The sequence below is a fragment of the Desarmillaria tabescens genome (genome assembly GCF_030435595.1).
Source record: "Desarmillaria tabescens strain CCBAS 213 chromosome Unknown EV420scaffold_29, whole genome shotgun sequence".
Lineage (NCBI taxonomy): Eukaryota > Fungi > Basidiomycota > Agaricomycetes > Agaricales > Physalacriaceae > Desarmillaria > Desarmillaria tabescens.
In genome coordinates this window covers 19,264-33,123 of record NW_026848328.1, presented here as the reverse complement: position 1 = coordinate 33,123, position 13,860 = coordinate 19,264, and the positions used below count along the sequence as shown (strand labels likewise).

General features: G+C 48.9%; 2 protein-coding genes across 2 annotated transcripts; one reads left to right on the top strand and one right to left on the bottom strand.

Moving 5' to 3' along the window:
- Positions 1-2,252: 2,252 nt before the first annotated feature.
- On the top strand, positions 2,253-2,854 carry EV420DRAFT_1481861 (uncharacterized protein; the record flags this gene model as incomplete). The annotated part of the gene is made up of 4 exons (XM_060469819.1): positions 2,253-2,381; positions 2,435-2,484; positions 2,665-2,729; positions 2,781-2,854. 4 exons carry the CDS (start codon positions 2,253-2,255, stop codon positions 2,852-2,854), a joined length of 318 nt encoding a protein of 105 aa, XP_060328199.1.
- Positions 2,855-3,160: 306 nt separating this feature from the next.
- EV420DRAFT_1557110 (uncharacterized protein) lies at positions 3,161-4,191 on the bottom strand. The gene is made up of 3 exons (XM_060473688.1): positions 3,869-4,191; positions 3,673-3,813; positions 3,161-3,615 (listed from the first exon to the last, which is right to left on the bottom strand). Exons 1-3 carry the CDS (start codon positions 4,017-4,019, stop codon positions 3,206-3,208), a joined length of 702 nt encoding a protein of 233 aa, XP_060328198.1. The 5' UTR covers positions 4,020-4,191; the 3' UTR covers positions 3,161-3,205.
- Positions 4,192-13,860: the final 9,669 nt, after the last annotated feature.

The window sequence follows — 13,860 nt, the reverse complement described above, 5'->3', positions numbered from 1 at the left end:
TTCCCCCGGCGTGACGGCAAAGATGAACTTGATTCGCAGTGGGTTCATGGACCACTGCTCTCTTCCCGCAAAATGGTTGAAGATGGGAGAAGTAGGTACATCGGTGGAGTTGGTGACAAGTTTGGCGTGTTAACCTTCAGTGGAAAGTCAAAATATAATCTCTGGCGCCAGCGACGGAACAGAAATGGGAGAGGGTGGATCCCGGCTGGTTCATGATATCATGATAGTCGAAAGTACTGGGGAGACTCGGAGTGGGTGAAGTTAGCCGCCTGAAACATATTGGGTTACGTGCAAGCACGTTAAGAGTTCGGCAGGCGGTAAACTCGGGCCAACATCAAGAACATACTAAGACAGACGAGCTCCGGCTGCTAGGCCGTGATAATAGTTCCGACGCAGAGCAGCCTATATTCATCAGTCCAAGTAGTAGGGGCCGAGCGTCGACAGCTAAAGACTTTGAACAACACAAGCTATGTTTTATCTGCTTTTTAGATCAGTTGTATCTGGAGGGATCAACAGGCTTACCTTGGCAGCGGGGATTACAAGGGTACATACCCCCGACACGGTTTCCAGTCAATTTCCTCCTGCGTGCACAATGGCTCACATGTCGACCCACAGTCAACCCGCCTAAGCCTCGAGAGAAGCGTCAGCGTCAGTCGTGATGCGAGTTCAAATCCCGAAGCTGGATTCCTGGCTTCAATCGCAAGGCGAACGACCCTGAATCCACAAAAGTAACCGTGTTCCGTCTCGATGACGAGCTTGAGAAAGTGTGGGAGACAAGGAGAGGAGAAATTGCAACTAACTCACCATGTTCAACTGTATCCAGTTACCCTCGACGAGTACCGAATCCTGGAGTTCCGGAGCGCTACACAAAGACGTGTTATCTCGCGAAAACACAGTGAAAATAGGCAACGTACCCTGGAAAACGCGGTTTGGATTACACCAAGGTAACGGCCATGATGGTGGCATCCAGTTGTTAGGTGTTTCGTGCCAAGCGAGGGATTTCCAACGTTATCCCAGTTTGATTACTCCCTCCCCATCATCACCTCCTCATCCCGTCCACACATGACGATTCGCATCCAATTCGGACTCCTCGACACAGGTAGACCCTTGGCAGCGATGGGCTCTCGTCAGTTTGAATAAGTGGCGTTAAGGGCGATTTCGGTGGCATAAAGGAGCCGCAGAGGTGTGTCATTGATGAACTGGTCGCTGTCGACGGGGAATCAACGGATGTGCGCTTGAATGGCTCTGCGCTGTGTCCAGCGTCGAACCAGGTGGTTTTTGTCCTCCCTTGAAAGCGCTGGTGGTACAGGCGGAGTTGTGCATCGAAGGAAACGTTGTCGAACTTTCCCTCCTGAGAATCGGGAACATTAACGACAGTTTTGCGACAGCGCATTGGCATCCTTACTTGGCCTTCCCTCATCTTTGGCGGTACTATCTCTCATTGTTTCGTCCTGTTCTCAATGACAAGATCCCCTTTGCTTCCTGTCAGAATCGCCCTTGAGTCGTACGATCGCATGTGCAAGTGCTCTGACGCCTTTCAGTAGCACGGTATACGGAGTGAGTCCAGTATCGACCTGGACAGTGATAGCTGTAGAGAACTGGAGGTAATGAGCACTGGCACAGATCAAGAAAAACTACTATGCACCTGATTCGTCTTTCCTCCTGCAGCGAACGCGGACATGTGGTGCTGAGCAGAGTCGCTGAGAGTCACTATTCGAGGCCATTCTGCAACTTGCTTGCGAGCAGGCTGAAATCGCGAGTTTCTTTCATTCTGACGAAGGAAAATAGATAAGGTCAGTCTCGACGCGTCAAAACTAACGTGATTGGACCAAACAAACAAGTCGGGCCTTCCGGACCTGACTTCGTTCCACAATGACGACCATCATCTTCTAACCAACAACTTAGGGTACCTGGGGAACATACTGTACTGCCGCTTTTACTTTTCACTCCGACCGTGGCGAAAGATAAAAAACAATCAAGCTATATAGACAGAGCCAGTATCATGTCAAAGTGGACGATAAACATGAACCTGCAAATTGCATACACACCTAGTTCATCTTCGTCTGTCTTATACTTGCAGAGGCGATCTCGACCACCAAACTAACTATGGTTTCATGGAAGCTTTACGGTCGTCGTAGGCTGCGCTTCGAGGTCCTTGGCAGTATCCTGAAGACGTTGATTTTTATAAGGACTGATGTAAAGGTTCTTTTGAGTTCGTCGTTATACCCAGCTCACACAACTCCAAGACACTCATGACCTATCTCATCCCAAACATCAAGAAACCCCCAGAAAACTCAAATCTAGATGCCAAGTTTCTAGGTAACTTGAAGATTGACGCTACGCCACGTAGAATGCATTCGATGATCAAACTTCTCGCAGGGGTAAGTCATATTTTACACGTCGATTTATACTGCTTGACGAGCTTCTTCCCAAGGTGCACCCCGTGGCTACTGTCGCTTGGAATTTCTGTCTACTGTATTCGAGGTAAGTTGTCAACAGTGTTCCTAGCGCACGGTATCTTCATGCATATATGCAAGTAGTGAAGAACTAACGTGACGCAAAACAAGCCATACTCAATCTTTACACAGAAATGATATCAGTCTACGAAGAGGCCAGCAAGGACAATGTCTTGCCGTAGCGCGATGGTTTATATGGAACGTATAGTTCCTTGTTCAAGATCGTCGAGTGCGTCATTTTCATTGAAGGCTATGCAAAGAAGAGTGGGATAGGTACGTTTGAGTCTCAGCTCCCTTATGATGGATATCTCATGACTCTTTCAGAGCATCTTTTCACGATGGACGTATCGGGTCAAGCTGAAAAATTTCGTCAAGCCTTCATCGACCTGAAGGGCTAGCTGAGTATGGGGTTCGCAAGGGAATCGGCCATCATTACTCTCTGTGTCTAGGAGCTCGCGAACATTCAGAGTGCGCGCACCGTCAGAGTAGCTAAGAGACTCATCGACGGACGGGTACCAGGATGTCTGTAACTATTTTGAGGACTATACGGCAATGCCCTTCAATAGGACGGTGTGGAGTCCTCAAATGTTCTCTTACCCACGCTCGACGAGATCGCACTCAATGAGGTCAGTGGAACTATGCTTGCAATAGACGAATTACAGATCTTATACAAAATTTGCCCCTGCGTATCTCTTCGATGTTTTAGTCAACAGAATTTACTACTTGTCCGCCTCACTGCGAATCTCAATCTAATCCTCGCTTTCAATCAAAGGTTCGCCATATACGACACCTTCGTCGGACCACTCCACATAAATCACGTCGGGGCCACTTGCGTTAGCGTCAGCCGTCGCCTCATTCTCCACAAACGCGTGCGCAATGGCTACGCCGGTGCCCTCTGGCCACTGGTTACTCACCACCCAAGGCGGGGGTTGACGTTTCGCCAGAGTCGACCGAGGAACAGAAGGTGGGGTGACGGGCTCAGGATATCCCTTAGGGTTACTCGTATTCTCACGTCGTTCGGGACCGTAGGAATAGATTCCATCCCGAGAGACGACAATGCCTGGCATTCCACGAGCGTATGCGTTTGTCATGTCAGCTCGGGATGGTTGAGGATCACCCCCGACGCTGCTTGAAAGGGGATGGGTGTGGAAGTTTGCCGCTATTAACGGTCAATGTTAGCGCCAGCCGTTGATTCGTATCGCTAATATATCCTTACCCAAGATGACGTTGTTCATCTGAATGCCTGGATTGTTCAAATCTATTGCCGCGTTCGGCCCCGTCGTTCTTTGATTCATAGTCACTCCCTTTGGAGCCCGGGTGACCCAGGCTCTGGTTACTGTGCTGGGCACTGGGAAGTCTACAGGGAAGTGTAGTGAAGATCGGTAAACATGACTTTACGAATAGATGCGTACCAACGTAGATGAAACCGCCTTGTTCGCAGCAATGGTATGCATCAGGGAAGGAGTCGCTCCATGCAGTTTGGAATGTGCCATCGTTCTGCCTTGTTAAGGATTTTACACCGTTAAGGAGCTCTGCAACAGATGGACACTCATTCTGAGCCATGGCGAAGAATGCTACATTTTGCGTGTGTCTATTGACGCTATTTTTAAGCCCACAGGCCTTCCTTTACGATTAGATACGTAAGGCGCACGGAATGCTAGATGATATAGAAGTGGGGTCTAATGAATGGCGTTCTTTGGAGTAAGTCAGAAAAAGAAGTCAACGGAAGGATCACATATATTCTGGACTGATTTTGAACGGCCCACAGACAGAAAGTCCATGAGATCAGCGTGTTTTGAATAACGAGTCCGCAATGTCAAGTTTGCATCAACTTTACGCGAATTCCACATGTGACTATCACATGGGACAACCTTATGAACAGGGTACTACTAGCCTGAATCGTCAAGTTCTTCAGTTATTTCTACTAATTTTCTAGGCCTGAGACCAGTCTTCCCCGGTCACATTGCCCATCCATCGTGTCTCCGAATTGAACAGGAATTATGGGGCTCCTTTTCTCCGTTCTCGACTTCGCTGTCCTTATGATCGATCACGTTCTTAAGTTGTTGAAACTCTATCGTTCTATTCTTGCTTGGTAGGTGTCGGGGGCCTGCCAATACCGGCTGAAATCTGTCTGTTTGCTAAGCCATCTTGTTGTGCTGGATTTGCCCACCATTCTTCACGCAAGTAGCAAGCGGCTTCGCAATATACTTTTTATTGCGTACTCTTCATGTTTGGTGTTGGTGTTGGTGTTGGTACCGGCACAAGGTCCCAATCAGGAACGGCCGGGTCCACAGCCCTGACACAGCAAAGCCATGTGCTGTGGCCATGAAGGCTCATACCGTTTTGATCGCACGATTGCGTACGTCTCGCGGAGTAGAGACTCTTCATGGGGTACAATGAAGATGGTATTTACTTCTGCCCTCATCCACCAGATTATGCCGCAAGCCCAAACGCCTTCGAATTTGCCCCTGACAAAGGAGCGATACTTTTTTTTCGCTGTCTATTCTTTCTCAGTGATGCAAACATTGATTTGATACCATCTTGACTAAATGTGTAAAATTCGACCATCACGTCGTTCTGGGAAAGTTCCCCATAGCCTCATCATGGGATTGCTCGCAGCCTTGTTATTAACCAGCCTCCACCACAGGAATTATCGTGAGGGAGATGTCGATATAGAGTGACGGCTCCTCTTCCTCCCGCTTAACCATCACTGGTACCGGTCCACTATCCCTTTCCCCACCTCCTTCTCTCGTTCCTTCTTCCAATTATCCAGTGTCATCTGACGGCACTGTCATAGCCAGTCAGGGTTTGACTCGGATTTCATCTCGGGGAGTGACTTTGATATGTTTGGTGGAGGAGAATAGTTGAGACCAGATGCTCACGATGGGAATGAAGAAGAGGAAATGTATGATAACGGCATCTTGGTTGATATAAGGACTTGGACCAGGTGAAGCATATTAGGTGAGGGGGTCATCACAGGCGACGGCGATTTACGACACATCGAGGGGCTCTGCATCCGGTTCTTTCGTCTTCTTTCCTTGGTTCATGGATGGCTGGGTCGACTACCGGGATATTATGTGTGAGCAGTGCAAAATTCCCATTAGGGGTTGGGTGCCTAGTGAACCGGGCGATATAGCCTGCCGTCGGCAGAAATTTGAAGGTCATGCTCTCTGTCTTTAGACTCAATAAATCCGGTGTGAAGCCAGGTGCAAATCCAGTGGACATCATTTCCCGCAAATCTTGCACACCGCAATTGTCGTAGTCATCATGTGAAGGGATGAGATGGTCAAATACCCTCGGGCCTTGCGCGTACGCATTCCCATTGAGCAGATCCTCGACGTACGATCGAGCACTTGTGACTATTGAGAGGAGGGTTAAGAAACGTCCCTGAAGCGACGCGCTGGGCGGTATGCAACGTATATGCCGGTGAAAAGACGGGGTCTGGTGAGGAAGGAAACTGCCAGAGGTATGGTCCGACGCCGCCAGGGGCTGGAATATGGCGTAGGCGAAGGTATGGGGGAATTCTCCAAGGCGCCGAGTTTTAAGCACTGGTAATAGATATGGTATCTTACCAGTACTAAGTGAAAATGTCGGCCTTGGTCGCAAAAGTATCAAAACAGCGACTCATGCGACCGAAGAATTAATCAAGTCAAAACATGCTCCCTCCGCAGTTGCTCTGGCATGGCTTCGTGGTATTCGGTGTATGGAGTGAGCCCAGCAAGAACCGATCACCACGGCCAGGAGATAAACGAGTTCCGGCACGGAGCAATGAAAACTGTTATGCACCTGGTTCGTCTTCCCTCCAACCGAACACTGGCAGATAGATTTTGAAGCAATGAAAGGCGAGGCGACACAGAAGACTCGTTGTTTTGAAAACAGTCGACGTTCAATGGCAGGTAGATGAGGATGTCGTTACGCCGGAGGTCATTGTCATTTATAAGAAAATGTAACCTTGACTTTCAGTCTTAAAGTTGAGCACACCTACAGGTTATCCACTTTGACTATACAGCTCTTGCTTCCTCTGGACCTGATACTCAGCCTGTCGTACGTTCAGAAGATTTTCCAAAGTACTCGTCCCACAAACTTGAAGTACCAGATCTCCATCTCCATCTGCGTAGTAGACGGACAACTTGAAGTGAATCACTGTCGGCGGAGAATCGAAGGACGTGCCCTCGAATGGCTCTGCACTCAGTGCGTCCGGCGTCAAATTAGGTGGTTTTCATCTCCTCGAGAGCGCTGGCGGTACTGGTGAAGCTGGCAGCGAATCGTGGACATTGTTGAATCCGTCCCGAGAATCGGAGAGGTTAACGACAGTTTTGCGAATGGGTCTGTTGGGCGAGAGGGCGACGGTGACACTGGCATTCGTGCTTGACCTTTCCTCATTTTAGGGGGTGCAACTCCTCCTCGTTTTTCGCTGTCTTCTCCACCAGAAAGAACTCCCTCTTCACTTCCTTTCGCTTCTGTTTTCCCTTTCCTGATACGATCTTGACTCCGCCACGCTCCCTGGCGCTGGTCTTGAGTCCTCTCTGCTTCCCCCACCAGCGGACCGAGCTTTCCGGCCCTCTGCGCATCGCCTCAAGTGCACAGCCCATCCTACCGTCGCATGCGCAAGCCATGAACGCTCCCTCCGAGGCGTCGACAGCTCCAAGCTTCCCATCCTCGTTAGTTTTGACTTTAAGGACGGAGGCTTGAGTAAGGATACCCTTAATAAAAGCCTTAATTAGTAGCCGAATACAGTGAAAATAGGCGGTGTACCTTGCAAAATAGACTACACGAAGGTAACGGCCGTAATTAGCACTGACGATCTTTTGTTGGTGCATCCTGGCCAAACGAGGAATTACTCCCCCTCTATAATCACCTCTTCATCTCGTCTACACACGACGACTCGCATTCCATCTCAGTCCAATTCGAGACTCCTCCTTGGCGCGTGTTAGCCCTTGACGAGGGCGGACTCTCGCCGATTTGAATAAGCGGCGGCATAGGAGGCTGCAGCGGTGTACGCCTGATAAGCTGGTCGCCGTCGACGGAGAGTCAACGAATGTGCCCTTGAGAGGTTCTGCACTCAGCGTGTCCGGCCTCGAATCCGATGGTCTTCGTCTCCTCCTCGAGAGCGAGGCTGATACTGGTGACGTTGGAAGTGAATCATGAGTACCAAAGGCGATATTGTCGAATCCTCCGACTTCAGAATCGGGGACGTTAATGACAGTTTTTCGAACGCATCTATTAGGCTCGAGCCTGTAGGGTCATTGGCACGAGAGAATATTTACTTGGTTGAAGTATAGTGGGATGTAATTGTGGCGCTGTTACCATTCCCTGAGATTGACGAGCTCGTCGACTAGCCATGGAAGTTGTTCATCATGCGGCAAGACCTCCTTCGCCTCCTTTTGACATCACCTCGAGTACACAACCCATCCTACCATCGCATGGGCAAGACCATGAGAACTCTCTCCAACGCGTTGACAGCTTCAAGTTTTGTGGCATTGCTGAGTGGAAATATAAGTCTTAGTCACACACGTACGAAAAAAGAGACTCACGTAGAGAATCAAGTCACAGCGTGCCCCTTCTGCGGTTGCTCCGACATGGTTTTCGGTTGTTCGGTACACGGAGTGATCCCAACAGCGCCATAGAAAGCTGGAGATGATTGAGTATTGAGTACTGGCACGGACCAATGAAAATTACTACGTACCTGGTTCGTCTTCCCTCCCGCATAATCGAACACTGGCTGATGGAATGCAAAATGAGGAGACGCATTGTGATGAGCAGACTATGAGTTACCGTTCGATGGACGAGTAGACGACACTACAAAATTCCAAGATCGCGTCAATGGCCCTTTAGAAAACAACGGTGAGTTGCCGCGGTTCATTCGACCTCTTTTATTCTCTTACCTCCATCCTTCTACCTGCCTCATCCACACCGGGACGTTTGATGCAAGTGCGCTACGCGTCGCAGAGCACGCGTCTTGCGAGATGGGTGTTGATGCAGATGACCGAAATAGCATGTTTGGCTCGCCGGCAAACAAACAATGTCCGTTCCATGCTTGTGTTTCTTATCTCCCTTTTTACATCCGGCAACATTGTCCAAGGTCTCTCGTATCTAAACATCCTATGATTACAACTCGACATCGATATTACAAGATGATTAACTTTCATTTTTTCCTCAAAGCTCAATATGCATTCCAACTCTTCAAAAATGTTTTGCCCCGGCGAGCGAACCCCTACTTACAAGGAGGGCTTGAACGGCTAGGCATGGAATGTGGGCGAGGGCGGTGAAGATACCTGCTCGCAGATTTTAGAGTGAGTTCACTTACGCGGTGGACGATGCATTTTAACTAAAACATTCCTCTCCCAGTCCAGATATCTTACACCTGTCGTCTTCCCCAGACTCTCCCTCGACAAATGGATTCAAAGCCGAAGACGACTAATCCAAGGGTGCGATTTTGGGCTAAGAGGACGTACCCATCCCGCGAGTAGCGTGTCCACGTCGTGGAGGAAAGACCCTATTCATTGCACTTGGGCAGGAGACGTGCAGCACGGCAAGTCTCCTCATACTTATCACTCACACTCAGGGATGCTCATCCTTTCCATAGTCCAGATCTCTCTCTCTTCCAATCCCACCGTCGGATGAGGGTGTACTGTGAATGGCAAGTCTCTCTGATCACTTGCATTCATTGGGACTCACATCTCTGTAGCCCGATCTTACCTACACGGCTCTCTCCTTTGCGCCACGACATCAAGCACAAAGTCTTGGCCAACAACGACCTGTCGAGAGCAGCCGAAGAAAGTTTGGGCCCACACGATGTATCATCGAATCATCCGGCGAGCAAGCAACATCACCAGATAGGTACAGACAGACACGGGTGCAGATGGTAGGTGCCTTCTGTTCACTCACAGAGCCCGATCTTATTTCCGATTGAAGAGTATATTCAAGAAACATATCGAGCCCTTCCAAATACAAAAACAGCTTCGTTTGGGACGCGTTTTTATCCCAATGCAACGCGTGAGCATCTGACGCTTTCGGGAGCGTGGATTTGATGCTATGCAGGTATGGAAGTGTAGCGAACTAAGGCGAGGATTGCGGATGTGTATCTGTAGGGTGGCGTAAGTTTTTCTCTCCGACAATTCTGTAACTTTGGCTAAATTGCGCCCTTCACCAGTACGTTCAATGCCGGCATCCCTGCCAGTTACTGTCTGCAAGCGAATATCGCCACAGGGAATGGGGTGGGAGCTAAGAACGTGAGGAGTGGATATGGTAGGATGCGGGAAGAGATGCGAGGGGAGGAAACAAGCAGGGGACGTTCAGGAGGGCGGGTGTGTGAGGGATTGGGCGGGAGCAAGGTTGGGACCCCGACGGCGCACGATAAAGGCGACCACAAGTAAGATCATATTCGGGTTACGTTTGACGATGTATGCTAAGGTTAGTCATATGAAGCATCCGGCGTTTAGTAATGAAATGACCTTGGTTCCCAATAGATTAATATGTGGGTCAGAAGGGAAGAAGCGAAAAATGACACATAACAAGGATCCGATGATTCGCTACTAACTATACACATACCAAATATGAAGAAGGATAGCACAAGCGACCACTAGCACTGGTCGGAGTTGGGGAATCATTACAGCGCAAGACAAGAGCTACTTTCTTCAAAATGGCCACGCCGTGTGGAAGTCGACCACTCGCCACCACGTCTACCATCCTGTCCCATTTGCCCCGTACCGTAGAATTGGTAGTCCAGCAAGACCCTCAGTTCCATTTCGAATATCTCAGGGTAACTAGAACGACGACCGTGTCAGCAAACCCAATGGTAACCTTTGAAGATCAAGAATGTACTCTGATAAACTTCGAGAAGATCTCCGTAACAACGTTTCTAGGCTCGAGCTGAGAGTGTAATTGTCGAATACGTGTTTCTGGAGACCTTGATGGTTGGTCTGAAACATACGGGTTCAGATACTCCGATAGGCGGAATGACCAACATCGTACATTGACTGCAAGGTGATACATTGGTTTCGGAGAATATCCATCAACAGCATCCACTGCTGGATTTGAGCGAGATGAAGCCAACCTCTTTGGTATACATATATACTATCAAGACCCGAAAGCTAAACGGACAATGGATTGATGTCAACTGATTATTGCGCAGGCAGAAATGTAGGGGTACATACATCCTGAAACTTTTGTCATTGACAAATGTCAGGTGTCGGGGCTTTCTCTTCAGCCTCTATTGTGTCCCCCAGGTAGTCTTCCGCATGGTGATTCGTAACCCCCGCTAACTGACCCGTGTATTCCTCGAAGATGGGGGATTCTACCTCCGTAGGATAGAGTGTCAATTGAGTCACGAGAACGAAGGCTTTTGCAAGGTGACGTTTGCAAGGTGAGACAGAGAAGGGTGCAGGCGAATCAGTGTCTACTTCGAAAATCGACGCAGCAGATATCTTTTCATCGCTACGAAATTTGGGTCGCGCAGACTAAATGCTGCTGCTTGCATAAATGGGGCGGCGGTTGCATACGGACGTTTCCCCGTATTTACGCGTAAAAAGCATAAACTTGACGTCAACGGGAAAGCCACCATCAAGTGTGGCTCTGATGGCTTTGCACATCGACACAGAGATTGCTCAAAGGACTTCAGAGGAAGGCTCTGAGTCCGAAGATGACAGGGTGATGATCAAATCAATGAGGATTTCGCCCAATGGAAGAGGGACGTCGCTGCGTCGCTGCTGAGGATTGAGCTGTTAGCGAAAGTGAAAAAAAAAAAAATGAAAGAACAGTAGCTTACCGTATTGCCTCGACTTTTAAAGTCTATCTGAAGACGAATAGCATGTTTTGCGGGATGAAGCCACTTGGCGAGAGTACGGGAGATCCATCACTGTTATAGCTGTTGGACAGAGAACGACTGTGGCGAATTTAAGATGGCGGGAAAGTAAATTAAAGGGTAGAAAGCGCACCTTGAGAACAAGAAGTTCCTGCCAACATCAAGAACACACCAAGCCAGATGACGTCCAGCTGCTAGGCTGTTGTAATGATCCCGACGCGGAGTACATGCCCTACATGCATCAGTCCGAGTGGTGGAGGGACCGAGTACCGAGGGCTGAAGACTGTGATGATACCACGAGCTATGTTTTATGTGCTTTTTAGATCAGTTGTCTCTGGAGGAGTGAACAGACTCACCTTGGCAACAGAGATTACTAGTGTGTATACTCCCAACACTGTTTCCATCCAATTCCTTCCCATGACTTGCATGTCGACTCTGACGTTCTGCCATTCCTTCCTCAAGTGAGGAATTTCCCAACACTATTCCCGTTTGATTACTCCCTCCCCACAATCACCTCCTCATCCCGTCCACACGCGACGACTCGCATCCCATCTCAGTCCAGTTCGAGACTCTACAACGCGTATCAGCCCTTGGCGGCGGCAGACTCTCGTCAGCTTGAATAAACGGCGTTGGGGGCGATTTTTGCAGCGGTGTATCACATAGGCATGCCTGATGGGCTGGTCGCATTCGATGGTGAATCGACGACCATGTCCTTGCATGGCTCTGCACTCGGCGTGTCCGGCGTCAAATCAGGTGGTTTTCGTCTCCTCCTCGAAAGCGCCGGTAGTACAAGCGAAGTCGTCAGCGAATCGTGGGTCAAAGGAGAGATTGTTGAACCCTACATCCTGAGAATCGGAGACGCTAACGATAGTTTTTCGAATGCACTGAAGGCAACGTTCGCATCCGAACTTGGTCTTTCCTCATCTTTAGCGGCACTACTCCTTGTTCCGTCCTTTTCTCCACCGGGAAGATGTCCTTCGCTTCCTTTCAGCATGGACCTCAGGCATACAGTTTCACAGCATTGGTAGCGGGAACGATGCTAGGTGAGAATATGGGCATTAGTCACACCAGTATCAAAAAAGAGACTCACCCAAAGAATCAAGTCAAAGCGTGCTCCTTCCGCCGTTGCTCTGACATGGCCTTAGTTACTCCATATACGGAATGAGCTCAGCAGTGACCAGCTAGGGATAAATGAGTGTTGGCATGGACCAATGAACACCACATACCTGGTTCGTCTTCCCTTCCATAGCGAACACTGGCTGATGACTTATTGCAGCAAATGCAAAACGAGGAGAGGAGCTGTGCTAAGCGGAGTCGATATCGCACTGCGAGGTTGCTATTCGAGGTGATTCTCAAGTAAAGCTCGCCGCGACCTGGTTTTCTTGGATGAAGCCAGACGAGATGGCGTGATGGCAAGCAAGCGCCGCCATCAATTTACATTGATTCTGCGAATAGATTTTCCTACGGTATTTGGCAAAACTTAATTGAGGTACGCAACATCATTTTCTCACCAAGAGCTTAGGTCGCTTGTGGATTGGATGCATTCAGATGCTGTGGTACTGCTTTTCTCTCGTGCCACCATCTCTGCAGTAGTCAGCACCAACAACCATGGCCAATGAAGGAGGGTTAGTTTCGCTTTCACTGTTTCTTTCTTGATTTATGTGCTCATATGTCCTCGCTGTAGTCGGATCCTTTTCATTCGTGGTTCGTGCCATACATATGAATACTTGGTCCAGCCTTAATGTGCTGTATAGAGCTCGAAATCGTCAAGATTGCGCCTACAAAAGAGTCAAGGTTTCGCTTGAAATTTACTGCTAGCGACAAGAAGCAAAAAACAGAAGTAATAAAGATCGATAGGGTCGGTGTCCTGCCGAAGTGGACCCAAAATTTGACACTGTAAATTGTATATGCACCCATCTCATCTTGGTGGATGTCTCACGATTTCACAAGTGACTTCGACCCGCAAGCCGTGGTATTATGGGAGCTTTACGGTTGTCGTTGGCCAGTGATCCCGCGTTACAAGGTTCTTGCCAGCGTCGAGAAGACACTTGGAGAATTGTTTGAAGGGAGTAATAGTACGAGTGCGTTTTGTGTTTATTTCTTTCTTCTGAAATCCTGATTTTTTCTGTAGGTGCTGATATACATTTATTCAACGGATCTTCCGAGGTCGCAGTCCTCAAAATATCTGCCCAGTTGGATAGTCCCAGCAATGTCATGATGGCTGTCGTCCCAAACATCGAGAAACCCTCAGAGAGCTCCAAGTTTCTGGATCCCAGTACTCTGCAGAAGGTGTTCGATGCTACGAAGACGATGATCGATACTCTCGCAGGGGTAGGCGACATTTTACAAATCAATTTATACTGCTTGACGAGCCTCTTCCCAAGGTGCACCCCGCGGCTACCATCGCTTGGGGATTTCTGACTATTGGATTTGAGGTGGGTGTCAACGGTGTTCCCAATGCACAATATCTTCACATCATAGATGCAGGTCCTGAAGAACCAGCGTGACACGAAAGATGCGATATGCGATCTTTACAAGGACATGATATCGGTGTATGAAGAGTTCAGCAAGGATGATATCTTGGAGCAGCGTGATCGGTTA

Coding starts and splice junctions, on each gene's coding strand:
- EV420DRAFT_1557110 (XM_060473688.1), bottom strand. CDS start 4,019: ATGGCTCAGAATGAGTGTCCATCTGTTGCAGAGCTCCTTAACGGTGTA. Junction 3,814..3,868: donor AGGCGGTTTCATCTACGTTG/GTACGCATCTAT, acceptor ACTTCCCTGTAG/ACTTCCCAGTGCCCAGCACA. Junction 3,616..3,672: donor GATGAACAACGTCATCTTGG/GTAAGGATATAT, acceptor GACCGTTAATAG/CGGCAAACTTCCACACCCAT.